Source organism: Suricata suricatta, chromosome X (genome assembly GCF_006229205.1).
Source record: "Suricata suricatta isolate VVHF042 chromosome X, meerkat_22Aug2017_6uvM2_HiC, whole genome shotgun sequence".
Lineage (NCBI taxonomy): Eukaryota > Metazoa > Chordata > Mammalia > Carnivora > Herpestidae > Suricata > Suricata suricatta.
The window spans coordinates 41,600,818-41,617,773 of record NC_043717.1 but is presented as its reverse complement, the minus strand read 5'-3'; the positions used below and the strand labels follow the sequence as shown (position 1 = coordinate 41,617,773).

At 39.0% G+C, this 16,956-nt stretch overlaps 1 protein-coding gene across 1 annotated transcript in view; it reads left to right on the top strand.

Moving 5' to 3' along the window:
• SHROOM4 (shroom family member 4) overlaps positions 1 to 16,956 on the top strand; it is a 53,432-nt gene that overhangs the window by 21,451 nt on the left and 15,025 nt on the right. Inside the window, exon 5 of the mRNA XM_029929652.1 lies at positions 15,938 to 16,735. Within this exon, the coding sequence (XP_029785512.1) occupies positions 15,938 to 16,735 (798 nt within the window). The remainder of the gene's footprint in view (positions 1 to 15,937; positions 16,736 to 16,956) is intronic.

Below are 16,956 nucleotides of genomic sequence, written 5' to 3'. Positions count from 1 at the left end.
ATGAGTGCAAACATATGGTTTCTGTCCTTCTCTGCCTGACTTATTTCACTTAGCATGACACTCTCAAGGTCCATTCACTTTCCTACATATGGCCACATGTCGTTCTTTCTCATTCCATGTAGTACTCCATTGTGTATATATACCACATCTTCTTGATCCACTCATCAGGTGATGAGCATTTAGGCTCTTTCCATGTTTTGGCTATTGTTGACATTGCTGCTATGAACATTGGGGTACATGTGCTCCTATGCATCAGCATTTCTGTATCCCTTGGGTAAATCCCTAGCAGGGCTATTGCTGGGTCATAAGAGAGTTCTATGGATAGTTTTTTGAGGAACCTCCATACTGCTTTCCAGAGCGACAGCACCAGTTTACATTGCCACCAACCGGGTAGAAGGGTGCCGGTCTCTCCACACCCTCGCCAGCATCTATAGTCTCTTGATTTGTTCATTTTAGCCAGTCTGACTGGCATGAGGTGGTATCTCAGTGTGGTTTTGATTTGTGTTTCCCTGATGATGAGTGATGTTGAGCATCGTTTACTACCTTTAAAGTCCAGTTTGTCCGATATAAGTATGGCTACTCTGGCTTTCTTTTGATGTCCATTCGCATGATAGATATGTCTCCATCCCCTTACTTTCAATCCGAAGGTGTCTTCAGATCTAAAATGAGTCTCTTGTAGACAGCAAATAGATCGGTTTTGTTTTTTTATCCATTCTACTACCCTGTGTCATTTGATTTGAGCATTCAGTCCATTTACATTCAGTGTATTATTGAAAAATATGGGTTTAGATTCATTGTGTTCTCTGTAGAGTTCATGCTTGCAGTGGTGTCTCTGGTACCTTGTATTCCTTGCAACATTTCCCCCATAGAGTCCCTCTTAAGATTTCTTGTAGGGCTGGTTTGGTGGTGATGAATATCTCTCAATTTTTGTTTATTTGGGAACACCTTTATCTCTTTTTCTATTCTGAATGACCAGCTTGCTGGATAAAGTATTCTTGGGTATATGTTTTTTCTGTTCATCACATTGAAGATTTCTTGCCATTCTTTTCTGTCCTGCCAAGTTTCAGAAGATAGGTCTCTAATCACTCTGATAGGTTTCCCTTTGTATGTCAGGGCCCTTTTATCCCTAGCTGCTTTCATAATTATCTCTTTTTCTTTATATTTTGCGGGTTGCACTACTATATGCTGTGCCAAAGACCGATTTCCGTTGCATCTAAGGGGAGTTCTCTGTGCCTCTTGGATTTCAATGTTTACTTCCTTCCCCAAATTGGGGGACATTCTTGGCTATAATTTGATCAAGACCACTTTTAGGAACTTTTTCTCTTTCTTCTTTTTTGGGAATTCCTATGATACGGATATTGTTCTGCATGATTGCATCATTCATGTCTCGAATTCTCCTTTCATGCTCCTGGATCAATTTGTCTTTTTCTCAGCTTCCTGTTTTTCTATAACTGTGTCTTCTAATTCACCTATTCTCCCCTTTACCTCTGCCATCCATGCAGTGGCTACCTCCATTTTATTATGAACCTCATCTATAGCATTTTTTAACTCGTCACAGCTATTGTGAAGGTGCCTAGTCTTTGTATCAATAGCTTCTCTTATAACTTCCTTGCTTTTTTTTCAAGCCCAGTGATTAATTTTATGACAGTTATTCTAAATTCTTATTCAGTTATGTTGCTTAGATCTGTTTTGAGCAGTTCTGTGGCTGTGATTTCTTCCTGGAATTTCTTTAGAGGAGAGTTCTTCCATTACCTCATTTTGGATAGCTTTCTGTCTTTTGTGAGTTTTAAAAGCTCAATATGCACTGTGTACCTTTTAGTATTGATGTATTAAAGGAGGCTCATGGACTATCCAGGAAGTGTTCAGGAAGTGTCCTTTTAATAGTGTCTCTTGGTTTTTCTCTTGTTGCACTTCTGGTAATTTTATTTTCCTACTCAGTGATATTTGGGACTCTCCACCATGCGTACTTTGGCCTGTTTCTTGAGGTAGCCCTGAAAAGGAAAACAGACAAACACACTGGGGACAAAAGCATGCAAATGCACATACAAATGAAACAAACAAGCAAACCAAAAGGGGAAAGAAAAGAAGAGAAGAGAAGAGAAAAAAAGGGGAGTCAGAAACAACAAAAGAGAAAGGCCTGTCTAAAAGCGTAAAACCAGTGGAGGGGAGACATAAGAATGAGATCAGGGAAAATATATGTGAATGGCAAGTATTGATCTAATCATGGCGATGCATCAATGTTGGTCTTTCCTAGGCTCCAGAGGGAAAAAGTAGAAAAAGTTAAAAAAAAAAAATAGGCAGTTCTCCAGTGTAGATGGGTGTGGTTTGGTGTAGGCAGATCTCGGTAGCTGCTCTCCAAGGCCCTGCCTTGGTGGTTTGGGGAGAAGAATGGTCACACCCCACCCTTTCTCAAAACAAGCATTGCAAGCCACTCTTTTGGGTATGATCTCCCTGTGCCATGGGCTGGCCAAGTTGTATTTTCCAAGCCCTGCCTCATTTCCAAATCTAGTCCACGCACTTTAATGCTACTGCCCAAGATGAGATATACTACTACAGGCAGGCAGTTTTCTAGCTGGCATTTATTAGGGGGACTGAGAACAGCTTTCTCCTGGCTTGGCCTGGAATTGGCTCACTGAGCCCAAGGAAAACACGCCAGCTAAAGGGGACAGATTTCTCTCCCTGTGCCCAGTGGTCATAGATTGGATGATAGGATCCCTCCTGTGCAGATGTTTTTCTCTTCTCTAGAGAGAGCTCTATTAGCATTTTCAGTGTCTTTTTTCTCTTCCCCTCATTTTTCTGTGGCTCTGCGCACTCTCCCAGGCTCTGCACTGGGCGGGGGCTCCCTCCCCTCCATGCCTCCAAGCCAGGCCTGTTTTTATATCCCCAGTTCACACTCACTGAGGCTCCTATGAGGCTATCTTCTTTTTGGACTGTGTGTTTTCCTCCCACTCTTGCCAATCAGTGAATTGTGGCTTCAGTCCTTCTCAGTTTGATAGATGTGGGCCAGCGAAAATTACAAAGCCCCCTACTTCTCTGCCATCTTGCCCCTATTACTTTGCATCTTTTAGTGGTTCATTGTGTTGTAGCATTATCAGTATTTCATGCCTTTTCTTTGCCAAATAATAGTCCACTGTATGGGTATACCACCTTTTATGTATCAGCTTATCTATTAGTGGACCTTTGGGTTGTTTTAACCTTTTAGCTCTTGTGAATAATGCTGCTATGACCATTCATGTATAAGTTTCTATGTGGACATGTTTTCAGTTCTCTTGGTTATATACTTTGGAGTGGAATTTGGGAGCCATATGGTAATTTTATTAACTTTCTGAGGAACAGCCTGTTGTTTAAAGTGGCTGTACCATTTCACATTTCCACTAGCACCACAGGAAGGCTTGTTTCCTTTCATTAATTTTCATACAATGATTATGTGTTAGGGTGACTGTGATTCTAAAAACATTTTAATAGAAGAATTTGAACACTTCAAAATGTTCTGAAAGAAAAAGTTGGCTAGGGAAAGGAAGGAGAGAAATGGAGTGGTAATTAGAGGGAGCAATGAGGCTTAAGTTGGTGGTTCTTGAAATGTGTTCCTAGGACCAGCTACCTCAGTATCACCTCTGAACTTGTTAGGGATGAAAATTTGCAGGCCCCACTCAGACCTAGTGAATCAGAAACCAGGATGGGGCTCGTAGTCTGTGTTTTCTTTTTAATTTTTTAATGTTTATTTACATTTGACAGAGAGAGAGAGAGAGAGAGAGAGAGAGAGAGAGAGACTGCATGAGCAGGGGAGAGACAGAGAGACAGAGACAGAGACAGAATCTGAAGCAGGCCCCAGGCTCTGAGCTGTCAGCATACAGCCCAATGTGGGGCTTTAACTCACAAGCTGGGAAATCATGCCCTGACCTGAAATCAGATGCTCAGTTGATTGAGCCATCCAGATTCAACCCCACCACCCCCACCCCTACACCGCAGTCTGTGTTTTAACAAGCCCTGCAAGCGATTCTGATTCCAGGTACTGAGAGAACCACTGGTTTTAGTGAAGGTTTGGTCAGGATCTGGGAGACTGATTTAAATTTAAAACCAGAAAAGAGAGGTAAGAAAAAGAGTATTGATGCCTAAGACGGATGACAGTTTATGACCTCAGGGAAGATGAGAAAGTCAAAGGCAGAGATGACATTTAAGAGGAAAAATCTTGATGGAGTTTTCTGCTCACCTTCTCCTCAAACCCCCACAACACACATTTTAAACATTTCTTATGTCATTTTTGTCTCAATTGGAATGATGGGTATAGGTGGGAAAATCAAATATATATTCTTGAGCCACTCTCTTTGCTTGGAAGCCTGCAATGAATTTTAATTCCAGGTAGTTACACTCTTGGTTGTCTCCCTCCACTGTTACATGGTTTGTGTGCAGAGAATGCAAATACATTATAATATTAGCAGGAGAGAAAATCAGCAGTGAGAAGCTCTTCTGGGAGAAAAAGCTATATACATAAGTGATGTATTTAAAAGCAAAAATAAAAAGTATTTTCCAGATCATCTCTTTTGTTTTCTGTATCTACGACAGATTTCTGTGATCCTTTCCATTTCACCACTTTGCACAGAGCTTTAAAATGTGTAGATTCTTTTTATAAACATGGCCACAGTTAATCCTCACATCAACCCTATGCAGTTAAACCTTATTTTTTTTCCCATTTCACTGATAAGGAAGCTGAGACTTAGGAAAAGTAGTATTATACTATTATTAGCAATGACAATAAAAAGTATAGTAGCTAGCATTTATTAAGTGTTTCTTATGTGTCAGGCACTGCTATAAGCATTTCCCTTGCATTATTCATTATTTATCATGACCCCACGAGATAGTTACCGTTTATTGACCCAATTTTACAGATGAGGAAACTTACAGATAGATTAAAGTCCTTTGCCCAAGGTCAAATAGGCATCTGATTCCAGAGCCCTTTGCTTCTGGGATTATAAAGTATGTGATAAAACTGGACTACTACCTAGGTGTTTCAGTTCTCAGTCTAGAACTTTCTTCCTTCCTTTTATCAAACCACACGATGAGCAGAGTGTAGAATATCTAGTACATTATTTCCTATTTGCCGACTGAGTGAAAGACAGTGGATAATTCAGAGTTGAATCTCATTGTATTAGGAAGGCTTTGCCACCTAAGAATGCAGTCTTCCGAGGCATGGAAGGATTTGTCAAAAGCATGACAAAGGGAATTTAAATACTTGGGAATTAACTTAATCCTGGGCACACAAAACTTACCCAAGGAAAATCATAAGACTCTAATGGGAGAAATAAAGACATGAATAAATGCATAGCTGTATTCTGCTTCAATTTGGGAAGACTAAATATAGCAATTATTATTAAACTCCCTAAGTTAATATATAGATGCAATACACTACCAATTAGAGTCACTGTGAGATACTTTATCAAACTTCTCAAATTCATAGTGAAATTTATCTGGAAGAACAAGTGGGCAAGAATACAAAAGAATTACATTTATTTAAAAAGGCAATGATGGTAGACTTACCCTATCAGATTTTACAGCCTGTCATAAAAGTGACAAATATCAAAACCATATAATAATGGGTTGAAAAAAGACAAATAGTAAAATGTTTCTAAAAAAAGTTTCTAGGAATAGTTCAAGCTATTCTAAGAATATAGAGCACTGGAAGCACCCCTGAACTGGGAAACCAATCACTCTTTCTTTAATAAATGTTGGAATTTTAGGTATCAATATGGAGAATAATTAACTTAAAATTTTTTAACATTTATTTTATTTTTGAGAGACAGAGACAGAGCACAAGCAGGGGAGGGTCAGAGAGAGTGGGAGACACAGAATCCAAAGCAGGCTCTAGGCTCTGAGCTGTCAGCACAGAGCCTGATGCAGGACATGAACTCATGGACTGTGAGATCATGACCTGACCCCAAGTCAAATGCTTAACCGACTGAGACACCCAGGTGCCCGAGAATAATTAACCCAGATCTATAGTACACACTTTACTCCATAGTAAATTCCAGAAAGCAGACAGTGGAATAGCATATTTATTCCAGCTTGGATAGAAGATAATTTTGTGTCTGTTAAAATGGAGGATATCATCAGAGACAAGATGGATGATTTTAAATATATGAAAGTTGGTGGGGGGGGGAAACCTTTGGACAAAAAATGTAATAAGCTGAACAACAGAATGAGGAAAATGTCTGGGCCAGCATCACTGATAATAGCTGTCTGTCCAAAAAATATAAAGAATGGATATAGATAGAGAAGGTCAGCACTCAGATTCAGCTTCATAAAAAGGCAAGGAAACAGGGCAGGCACTAAACGTGTGAGAACATAAAGGCTGCATGGAAAAGTACAAGCTCACTAGCAGTTTAAGCCATGCAAACAAAAATAACTTCCACATATCACAACTTGCTTATTAAAATATCAACAATTTATGGAAATGATAGATAGAAATTAAAAAAAAAACCATCTTCACAAGGCTGTGGGGAAACTGTTCTGGGAGCAGTATATGTTGGTTCAGTTTTCCTGGAGGACAATCCAGAAATATGTGACAGGAGTTTTAAAGCTGTTTTCTCATACTCTTTGACCTAGCAGACCCCCCAAGGAAATAACCTAAAAAGGAAAAAATGATTTGTTTATAGATGTTCATAGTAGTGCTATTTATAATTGGGGAAAAGATTTACCAATCTAATATATCATCATGATGGAACAGAATATACCCATTAACAATGGCAGGTGTACAAATGTTGAGTGTTGCACAGAAATGAGTATTTGGAATAAAATTAACCAAAAAAAGTCTAAATCCTAAATCACATGTTGAATCTGATAGTAGCCATACACAAAGAAAACTCAGAAAGGCAGCTGGTAAGCTGTAAGCAGCTGGAATTGAATGCACATGGTGTTTTTGGGTACATGTCAAATTGCTGGAATTTTATAATAAAAAAGAGAACCTTAAGAAGAAGGTTGGTTGGTTTGATTTAGGCCTGGGAAGTTAAAGATCAAGGACTTTGGAAAGATCCACATACTGATGACAGATAGACAATGTTACTTACTAAACATGTTTGATCTCAGTGTTAACTAGAATTGGGTTTGCCAGAATTCTCCATCAACTAACAGTTTCGCTTATTTAAGTCTATGAGAGCTTTGATGTTTCTGAGGGTGTACTTCAACAGAGCTTTTCAAATTTCCAAATCTGTCACTACCACCCCACCATAGAACCTCCCACCCCCACAAATAAACATTGTATTATCTAGCTCAGAAGCATCACTTTCTTAAGAACTTTCCATCTGTCACCAGCACTAGCTTGCAGATGGTTTGGATTTCAGTGCCCTTATTCAAAAGAAACACAGTTTTCTCTCTGCCACAGTTACTGTCCCTGTGTACTTTGATGGCAAAGAGAGACCCACTGAGCCACATTGAAATGGCAGTGCCAAGTGGCTGACTAGGCTCTTCCCTTTGCTCGGTGACTTGTCCTATAAGCTGGTATTATGGTGCCTTAGAAGTCAAATTCATACCCTTTGGAAAATGATCAGTTACTACACTTCCTGGGTCTTTAGAGTTACTCTCAAAGGGTTAAAATCTTAAATGTTAAATGCATGCATCCAAGAGAACTACTCTATAATAACAATTGTCTTTAATAATTGAGCAACAAGAATGCCTTTTATTTTTAATTTTTTAAATGTTTGTTTATTTTTGAAAGAGCAAAAGAGAGAGACAGAGACAGAGTGTGAGCAAAGGAAGGGCAGAGAAAGAGGAGACACAGAGTCCAAAGCGGTCTCCAGGCTCCAAGCTGTCACACAGAGCTGAGGCTGGAATTCACAAACGTCAAGATCATGACCTGAGCTGAAGTCAGATGCTTAACCGACTGAGACACCCAGGTGCCCCCAAGAATGTCTTTTAAAGTATCCAAGATAGAATCATGTTCTTTATAATTTTGGTATTAAGTCTTTCCCATTGTATTCTTTAAAATTCAATATATTAACGTCTGATATACATGAGGACAATAGACAACACACCCTCTCTTTCCCTAACCCGTCCATTGCTAAACCACGGTTGGGCACCAAATTTCCTTGAATAACATCAGGACTCCCAGAACTTTTTGGACCTCCAGTGCTCCCAGTATTTTGTTTTGTAAATCTCCAGCCCAGTTGTCACATGGTTGGTGTGTGTGTGTGTGTGTGTGTGTGTATGTGTGTGTGTGTGTGTGTGTGTGTATGTATGTGTGTGTGTATATATATATACACACACACATATATATATAGTTAATTGAATGAATTTTGTTTTGAGAAGTTGCTTTTTTCAAATGGCTTTATACTTCTTAAGATAACTCTGATGAGTTGAGAACCTGGTAAGTAATGACTGATTAGAGGAGTAGATCTCAAAGTGTTATCCCAGAACAGCAGTACCATCATCATCTGGGAAATTGTTAGAAACAAAAATTCTCCACTCTGCCCCAGACTTACTTGAAATTCTGGGGATAGAATCCAGCAACCTGTGTTTGAATAAGCCCTCCAGGTGGCTCTGATGCATGCCCAAGTTTCAAAACCTCTGGATATCAGGTAACTGAGCCTTAATAACCTTGGCCAGCCTGATTCTCAGTGGAATTGTTCTTGTGGATATCAGACCATCCAGGTCCCTTGACAATGTGTTATTTACTCCTACAATACCTTTTATTAAATCTCTTGAGAAAGTTATCAGAAACCTGAAGAGGCAGCATGTTGTCTTAACAAAAGTGGGGGCATCATCAGAATCAGATAGACCTCTGCTGTAACTTCTCCTGGCCCCATTCCCTTTGTGTTCACCCAGTTGTTTAACCTCTCTGAGTCTCATTTCTAACATGAGCAACAGAAAACTCATGCCAGAAGGTTGTCTCAAGAGTTAAATGAAATCAGGTCTGTCCTGCTATCCAGCCCTATGCTGGATGAATGATGGACTCTCAGTAAACAATACTGATTATCATTCCTTGTCACCATGTCCATGACACTATGTAAAATTCAGAGGAGTAATGGGAAGACCTTCTTGAAAATTCCATGTTGGAGCCATTGGAGAAAGGGAGCTAGGCTTTACCCAGGACAGCCCCAATAATCCAAGGACTTATTTGATCTCTTCAAAAGACACTTTGCAACAGCCTCCTGAGGGGAGAGGTGCCTTAGAAGGTTCAAGGTGAGGCTTGCCACTTGCATTTGCTGTTGCCAGATGAATTGTTTTTTACTTGATGTTCTGTGGTCCCAGAGGCAGAGAAGGGTGTCAACAACAAACCCTCTGGCCCTTCTCCCTTTCCTGTGCAAGCCCCCATGTGTCTTACTTCCTGGATCTTGCAAATATTTCCTTCAGCAAGAACCTGGGAGTGGCTGTTTCTCTTGGAGCAGTTTTATCTTTTGACTGCTGAGGAAAGGGAAAGGGGAGAGGGGCTGACCTGTGGGCCCTTGCTATCGAGATCCTGGAATGTCAAGCTATTGTGGTGAATTTAAAAGTAAAATTTCCAAAAAAAGAAAACTTCACAAGAGCTGAGGAAGAGGCAGGGGGAGATTTTTCAGTCTCAACAAATATTGGATTTCATTTTTTATCATTATTAGGCTAAAAAAAAAGATTTTAGCAAAAGGGGCAAATCTATTTTGCACAGGTAGCCTGTGCCAAGAGGAAAAGAGAACAGCCCAGGTCTTCTCAGGCATCTTGCTTTTGCTTCTGAGATGTAGTCTCCTTGCTGGTGTCAACAAAGCCCTTACACTTAGCTTTCATGATTCCATGCAAAGAACTAATGTGTCTGTGGACACCTGGGGATGACTGCTGTGCAAATACATTTTGCCTCACCTTAGAAGTCCTTGCTTCACTGAGATTGTCCCTTGGAGCCAGATAAGACAATTTTCAGTCTGGACACTACTGCTTCTTACTAGCTTGGAAAATGGTTTATCTCTTCTAAGCTTCAGGCTTCTCATCTGCCAACTGGTAATAATGGCATCGACTTCAATGGGTTAATGGGAAGACTAATAGAAATACATACATGAAAGTACCTAAGACACACTTGGAAGTAAGAAACCACAGTTCTTTTTCCCTTCATGAAACTCCTTATTCTTCACTCTACTCCACTTGGTCCCAAAGCACAGTTGTAGATTTTTGTGCATATAAACGGCTTGAGCCCACTGAATAGGACCTCTAGAGGTCAGTATCCTTCATTAAGCCTCACACATTTCAGTGGCAGCATTCTGTTCACCAATCTGCTTCATCTGTATTGCCTGGAAGGGAGGGGCTACATCAGTTTTGTACCCCTTTGATTTGGTCACCTTGCACAGTAGAATATGTGCTCATTGACCCAGCTCATCCTATTGAAGGTCCACCTTTCCCTTTGTGAATTCATGCCCACTTCTGCTCCCCCAACAGAAGTGACTCTGCAAGGCTCATGTTGGCCCTATAAGTAGGGAGAGGGGAGTGCCTTTAAAATCAGGATTGATGCAGAGAATAGCAATTTCCAGGTTGCCTTGCCAGACCCCAGTGCCTCCAGATAAGGTTACAGTGCCACAAATTGAGACATCAAATGTCTAGAAGGGCACTGTATGTTTCTTCCAACTGATTTTGGAGTTGGCTACCTATAGATAAATTCTGTAAGGCTGACATAAGGGATTGGTGCCCAAATAAGACAACTTAGAATATTTAATCCTTTTGATTTTCAGATTGCTCTTAAGCCTCAACTTGCCTTTTATTATCTGTTCCTTTTTAGTAGATAAGAAGAGTGAGTGAATGAGCCCAGGTTAAAATCCTTTGTTGGCAAGGGCTTTGTGTGGCTGAGCTGAGACCCAAGATATCCTGGTATCTAGGCTATTGAGCAGGGCTGAACATTAACCAGGGGACAGTGCAGTCCAACTCCTTTGATGAGAAAGAGGAACAAGGCTGAAGCACACAGCAGTGAAGGTTGTACACTGGACAACTTGCACAATGATATGCTGTGGCCCTGAGTAAGGGACTTCATTTTAACAATAAACATAGTCCTGTCATTATTAACCACCTTTCCACATACCCAGCATCATTGCTATGTCCTTTTTATATAGTTAATCCTGACAGCAGCTTTGTAAGATAAATATTTTACTGTAACTGACATAAATTAAAAACTGTGCTCAGGGTCATCCAGCTTTCATGTTATGGAGCCAGATTTTAAATTTTTACTGGAATTCACACCCAAGTCTTTCTGACACTGTGTTCTTTCCACTCTGCTCTATTGCCTTTCCTGTGCCCTGGCAAGGGAAAAGGAAAGAGTGGTAAATTTGAGTAGTATCATGTAGCAGGATTCTTACCACAGCTGTAGGACATTTGCTTATCAGGGGCCTTTGACGATGTGGCTGCCACCTGCATTTTGTAAGATCTAGATTGGAGATGAAGATGAAGAAGGGGGAGAAAGGCAGGGAAAGGACATGGGAATGTGTGTGGTGAGGGGTGGAAGACAGGCTGTATAGACTGGAATCCAACCTAACTGAAACAAATTACTCTGCCCCCAAACCTCCACCCCAGACCAGAGCACTCCCATCCTTTTCACCCTGGACTTTTGTTTCCACAGGTTCCTGAACCACTTGTATTAGAATCTCTTGGGGCAGTTGTTTAAAATGCAGGCCCCTGGGACCCACCACAGAGGTACTTAATCCAAATCTCTGGGGGAGGGCCTGTGAATTTGCATTTTAAGCAACCTCTGCAGGTAATTTCAATCAGGAGCCACTTTGATTAGGAACAGCTGTTCCAGACTGGTGGTTTCCAATTTTTTGGATCATGCACCCTTTTCAGAAAAGATTTTTTGAGCATGCACTATTAATATATGTTGGTAGTTTATAAATAAATTCTTGTCATGTACTAATGTCCTAATATATACATTTTTAAACAGAAAAAAATGGTGAGACTTTTGCATTCATATTCTTAGATGAAAATGGTTTCTAGTTTTTCATTATGTATATTCTAGTTGTTGGGTTTGGGTATTAACATTACAAAGGATTCTTTTCTTCTCCTTCAATAGATTCCAGAGTCTAGGAAGTATAAATAGTACTGAGGTTGTCTGTTCCTTGAAGGTCGATAGCACACTCAGATAGTCTTGCATTAATTCTATCTGTTTTGTCAAATTTATCAACACTTTTTCCTATTGTTAACAGGTGTGTTTAGACACCCTCATTCTTTGGCAATAAATTTTGGTAATTTTTGTTTTCCTAGAAAACCATTCTAAGGTTTCAAATTTGTTTTCATAGAGTAGAGCAAATTATTCTCCTATTCTTTTCATTTACTCTGTGACTGTGCTTATTTCTCCATTTTTAGTTTTGTGTGTTTGGGGGTTTTAATTAGATTAACAAGTGATTTATCTTTTTATTATTTTATCTTTTCTTTGAAGAAGTAACTTTTGGCTTTAATTATTAATTCTACCATTTATTTCCCAGTGTATTAATTTTTGCCATCAGTTTTATTTCTTCTCTGTTTGGATTGATTTTTGTGGCTCTCTACTTAACTTCTTTTGCTCAATGCTAATTAAGTGATTTTAATTTATTCTTATTTATTAATGTAAGCATCAAAGGCTTCAGATTTTCCTTTGACCACTGCTTTAATTGGTCATATTCTCTAGGTTCTGATATTTTCATTGTTATTTTCTAGGTATTCTACAATTTCACATTAGAACTCTTCTTTGACTAGAGGGGAGGATATTTTTTCCCTTTTATTTTCTATTACTAGAAATACAAAGAAAATTTTCTTATTTTTATTACTAATTTCAAGTGTTGTGTTTTGAGTAGGTGCTATAGTCTGTACTTCTTTCACTTTTTGGCTTAATATGTAGTCAATTTAAAAAGTGTTCAATGGACCCTTGAAAATAGAGAAGTTGAAATGTTCCCATTATCTTTGTTTGACTGTCATGTCTATCATCAGCTGAAACAGTCTCATAGTTTATTTCTCCTTTTTTCTGTCTTTTAATTTCCTATGGATTTTGATTTCTGAATTTTGATGCTATGTTATTTGATACATAAAGATTCAGGGTAGTTAAATCTTAATCGTGTATTCTAACTACTGATTTATAGCACCCTTCTTTGTTGTATTTGTTGATTTTTGCCTTTAATTCAACTTTTTATGCTATGAATATCATGGATGTTGGTTTTTTTAATTTTTGGCATGAATTCATTTATTTTATTTTTATTGAAGATAGTTGATACACCATGTTACAGTAGCTTCATGTGTACAACATAGTGATTTTTTTCAATATTTTATTGTCAAGTTGTTTTCCATATAACACCCAGTGCTCTTCCCCATAAGTGCCCTCTACCATCACCACCACCTTGAGAAGTCTATACATTATGGTATGCTCACAAAAGTAACTGAAAGCCTGTATCTCCCACTTTCCTTCACCCATTTTGCTCATCTCCCCAACCCCCATTTGCACCCTTCTGGCAACCATCAGGTTGTTTTCTGTATTTATGGGTCCATTCCTGCTTTTTGTTTGTTTTGTTTTTCAGATTCAACATATGAAGAAAATCATATGATATTTCTCTTTCTCTATATGATGTAGTTTACTTAGCATAATACCCTCTAGCTCCATCTTGTTGCAAATGACAAGATCACATCGTTTTTTATGGCCATGTAAAATTCCTGTGTGTGTGTATGTGTGTGTACATGTACCATCTTTTTTTATTCATTCATCTTCTTTATCCATTTGTCTGTTTTCTTTATCCATTCATCTACTGATGATACTTGGCTTGCTTCTATATCTTGGCTATTGTAAATAATGCTGCAGTGAACACAAAAGTACATATTTTGAAAACAAACTAGTGTTTTCATTTTATTTCGAAAAATACCCAGTAATAGAATTACTGCATCATAGAGTATTTCTGGTAATTAATTCATTTATTAAGCAAATATTTATTAAATACCTACTGTGTGCCAGGTAGTAGATACTAGATAAATTAGATACACAAGATCTCTGCTCTTGTGGAGCTTACATTTTAGTAGAGCAGAAAATAAAATTAAGTATGTGATAAAATATTAGGTGGGGATGTATGTCCTGAGAAAGAACAAAATAGAAAAGGATAGTTAAGGATAAGTCATCTCTATTTTAGATAAGGTGGTCAGGAAAGAAATGCTTATAGCATTTGTCATTCTTTTATTTTCCAGTTACCACCATGTTTGTTTGTTTCCTGATGGACTAAATGGAAGGTGGAACAGTTTGCACACAAGGAGTTGTTATAATCCTAAGGAATGATAGGTGGGCAAAGGCCCAAATGAGAAGAGACTATAGATATGAATTTATGATCCATGTGAGTGATGAGCTAGCCAGGATAGGGACTGGGGATTAACTAAGTGAAAGAGATTTTATTCTTCATTGTATCTGAGCTTGGGTATCATTATGTGTATTATTATTTCTTAAAGAAATATTCTGTCTTCAACATGACTATTGAATGGGTATTCTGTCTGATGATTTAACTGAATTGCTGGAATTTCCTGTAACTAGGCAGTACTTACTTAACATGATCCTGATTGCTCACAGGCTACAGCAGAAAACCAGATCTACTCTGAGACTAAAGGGATGTCCTTTGACTTTGGTCACTCTTTATTAGACAGAGGTTTGCCTTTTTATGCATAGTTTTATACGTATTTAAATAAACCTGTACTTCTTTCTTTGAATATTTTTTCTATTGTTTATAAGAATCTCATTTTGCCTCACAGGTGATAGTCTTTTTAATTTTCTCATAGTGTTTCTTTGTTATAAACATATACTATATATACATGTACACACATATAATATATCTATTAAAATACACAGACATCCTTAATTCTTGAGGCTGCAATTTATTTTGGTATATAATACAAGGTACAGCTCTAGTTATGACTGCTCTGCAGTTATCTCAAAAAATTTTTTAAATATATTTCTTTATCTCCTTGTTATGGAAGGTGAATTATAGATAATATTTTTATAGATAGCTTGATTTATTTCTGGAGTTTTCCTTCTGTTCTATTCATCAGTAACACACTGTTTTAATTATAATTGCTTTATAATATTCTTAATCCTTTACCTTCACTTCTGTAGCAAAATACTTTTTAATGTTATTTCTTACTTTATTTTGCAGGTTAATAAAAAATGCTATAGTTGAAAATTCCTGTTGAGAATCCTGATGAGAGTTGCATTAGGAGGATCTATTTTAAACCCCAAGTAGCAGACATTTGTGAATTGTCTGTTTGATATTTTTTGGTGCTAATATAAAAACATGAACAGAAAACGTCATATTCATGATATAGCTTACATCTGCAGAGGCAGTAGGGGAATAGAAATGGGGAGTAAAACAAAGGCTATTAGCACTTCTTTAAAAAATCATAAAGTAGAGATGGCAGTGTATTAAAATGTGCTAATCCTGTACAGTAGGTGGGAACATGAATATTTATTATAGCAATCCCTGTATGTTTCTAAATATTTAAAATTTTTCATGATTAAAAACAAAGCAAACAAAAACAATATAACAGGATAACCAGACTTGTAAGCTCCAGTACACAGCACATTCAATCTGAGTGCTACAGAGTGGGCACAGGGTATGTATCCAAACTTTGGAGCTAGACTGTCCAGGTTCAAATCCTAGCTCTACCACTTACTAGCTTTACGACCCTGAACAAGTTAAACTGCCCATGACTCAGTTTTCCTGGCTATAAATTAGGGCAATAATAATAGCTACCTTCTAGGGTTATTGTGAGGATTAATTAAGTTAAGACAGGGAAAGGACTTATAACAGTACCTGGCATTTAGTACATACTCAATAAGTGTTAGCTATCAATATTATGTGTTAGAATTACTATTCATATTATTGCATCTACTACACATATCTGCAATGTTTTCTGGCCATTGTAAATCTTACATAAATGATTTTTTCCAAAATACGGGGCCATCTGCAACTTGCTTATTTTACACAATCCTCATCTTGCTGTTTTGCAGGGAAATGGCTCATTCCAAGGCTAGCTTTTCGTGGGCAACTCCTTTCCATCCTTGCCTTGAGAACCCAGCACTGGACTTTTCAAGCTACCGAGCAGTGTCTTCTCTTGACCTTCTTGGAGACTTCAAGCACTCCTCAAAGAAAACAGAGGAAACTTCTGTTTATGAGGAGGGGAGCTCCATGGCCTCCATGCCCTACCCGCTGCGCAACCGTGCCTTCTCAGAGAGCCATATCAGCTTGGAGCCCCAGAGCTCCAGGGCCTGGGGGCAGCATAGGAGGGAGCTCTTTACCAAAGTTGAGACCCAGCCGGATCCTCTGGGAGCCAGAAAGGCCCTTCCTCCTCCTCGCCCTCCTCCTCCCAACTGGGAGAAGTACAAGCTTTTCCGTGCGGCCCAGCAGCAGCAGAAGCAGCAGCAGCAACAGCAGCAGCAGGAGGAGGAGGAGGAAGAAGAGGAAGGAGAGGAGGAGGAGGAGGCAGGGGCAGAGGAGGAAGAGGAGGGAGAGGAGGAGGAGCTGCCACCCCAGTATTTCAGGTCAGATACCACTGGTAACAGTGCCCTCCGTCCTGAAGAGGTCCTGGAGCAGCCACAACCCCCAGGCTTTGGCAACCTGGAGGCTTCAAGGCTGGGCTCAAAAAGCCTGTCAACAGAGCAAGAGTCCTTTGGTCTCCATTCCAGCGATTTCGTGCCTCCAACAAGGGGCCACTTGGGCTCTCAACCTGAAAAGGCTCAGCCCCCTTGCTATTATGGTATTGCTGGACTTTGGAGGACATCAGAGAAGGAGACCACTGATTCCCCCAAGTAAGTGCTTATGAAAGGAAGGTCTCCGAAGAGGCTGCGACATGAGATTGCATTCCACCTCCATCATTTCCTGGCTCTATGACCTTTGGTCAATGAATTAAATGGTTCCCAGCTTCATGTTTCTCACCAGGAAAATGGGCATGAAGATACCTATTCTACACAGTTGTTGTAAATAGAAGATAATCTATATAAAGCAGAGAACTCGACATGTAGCTCATAGT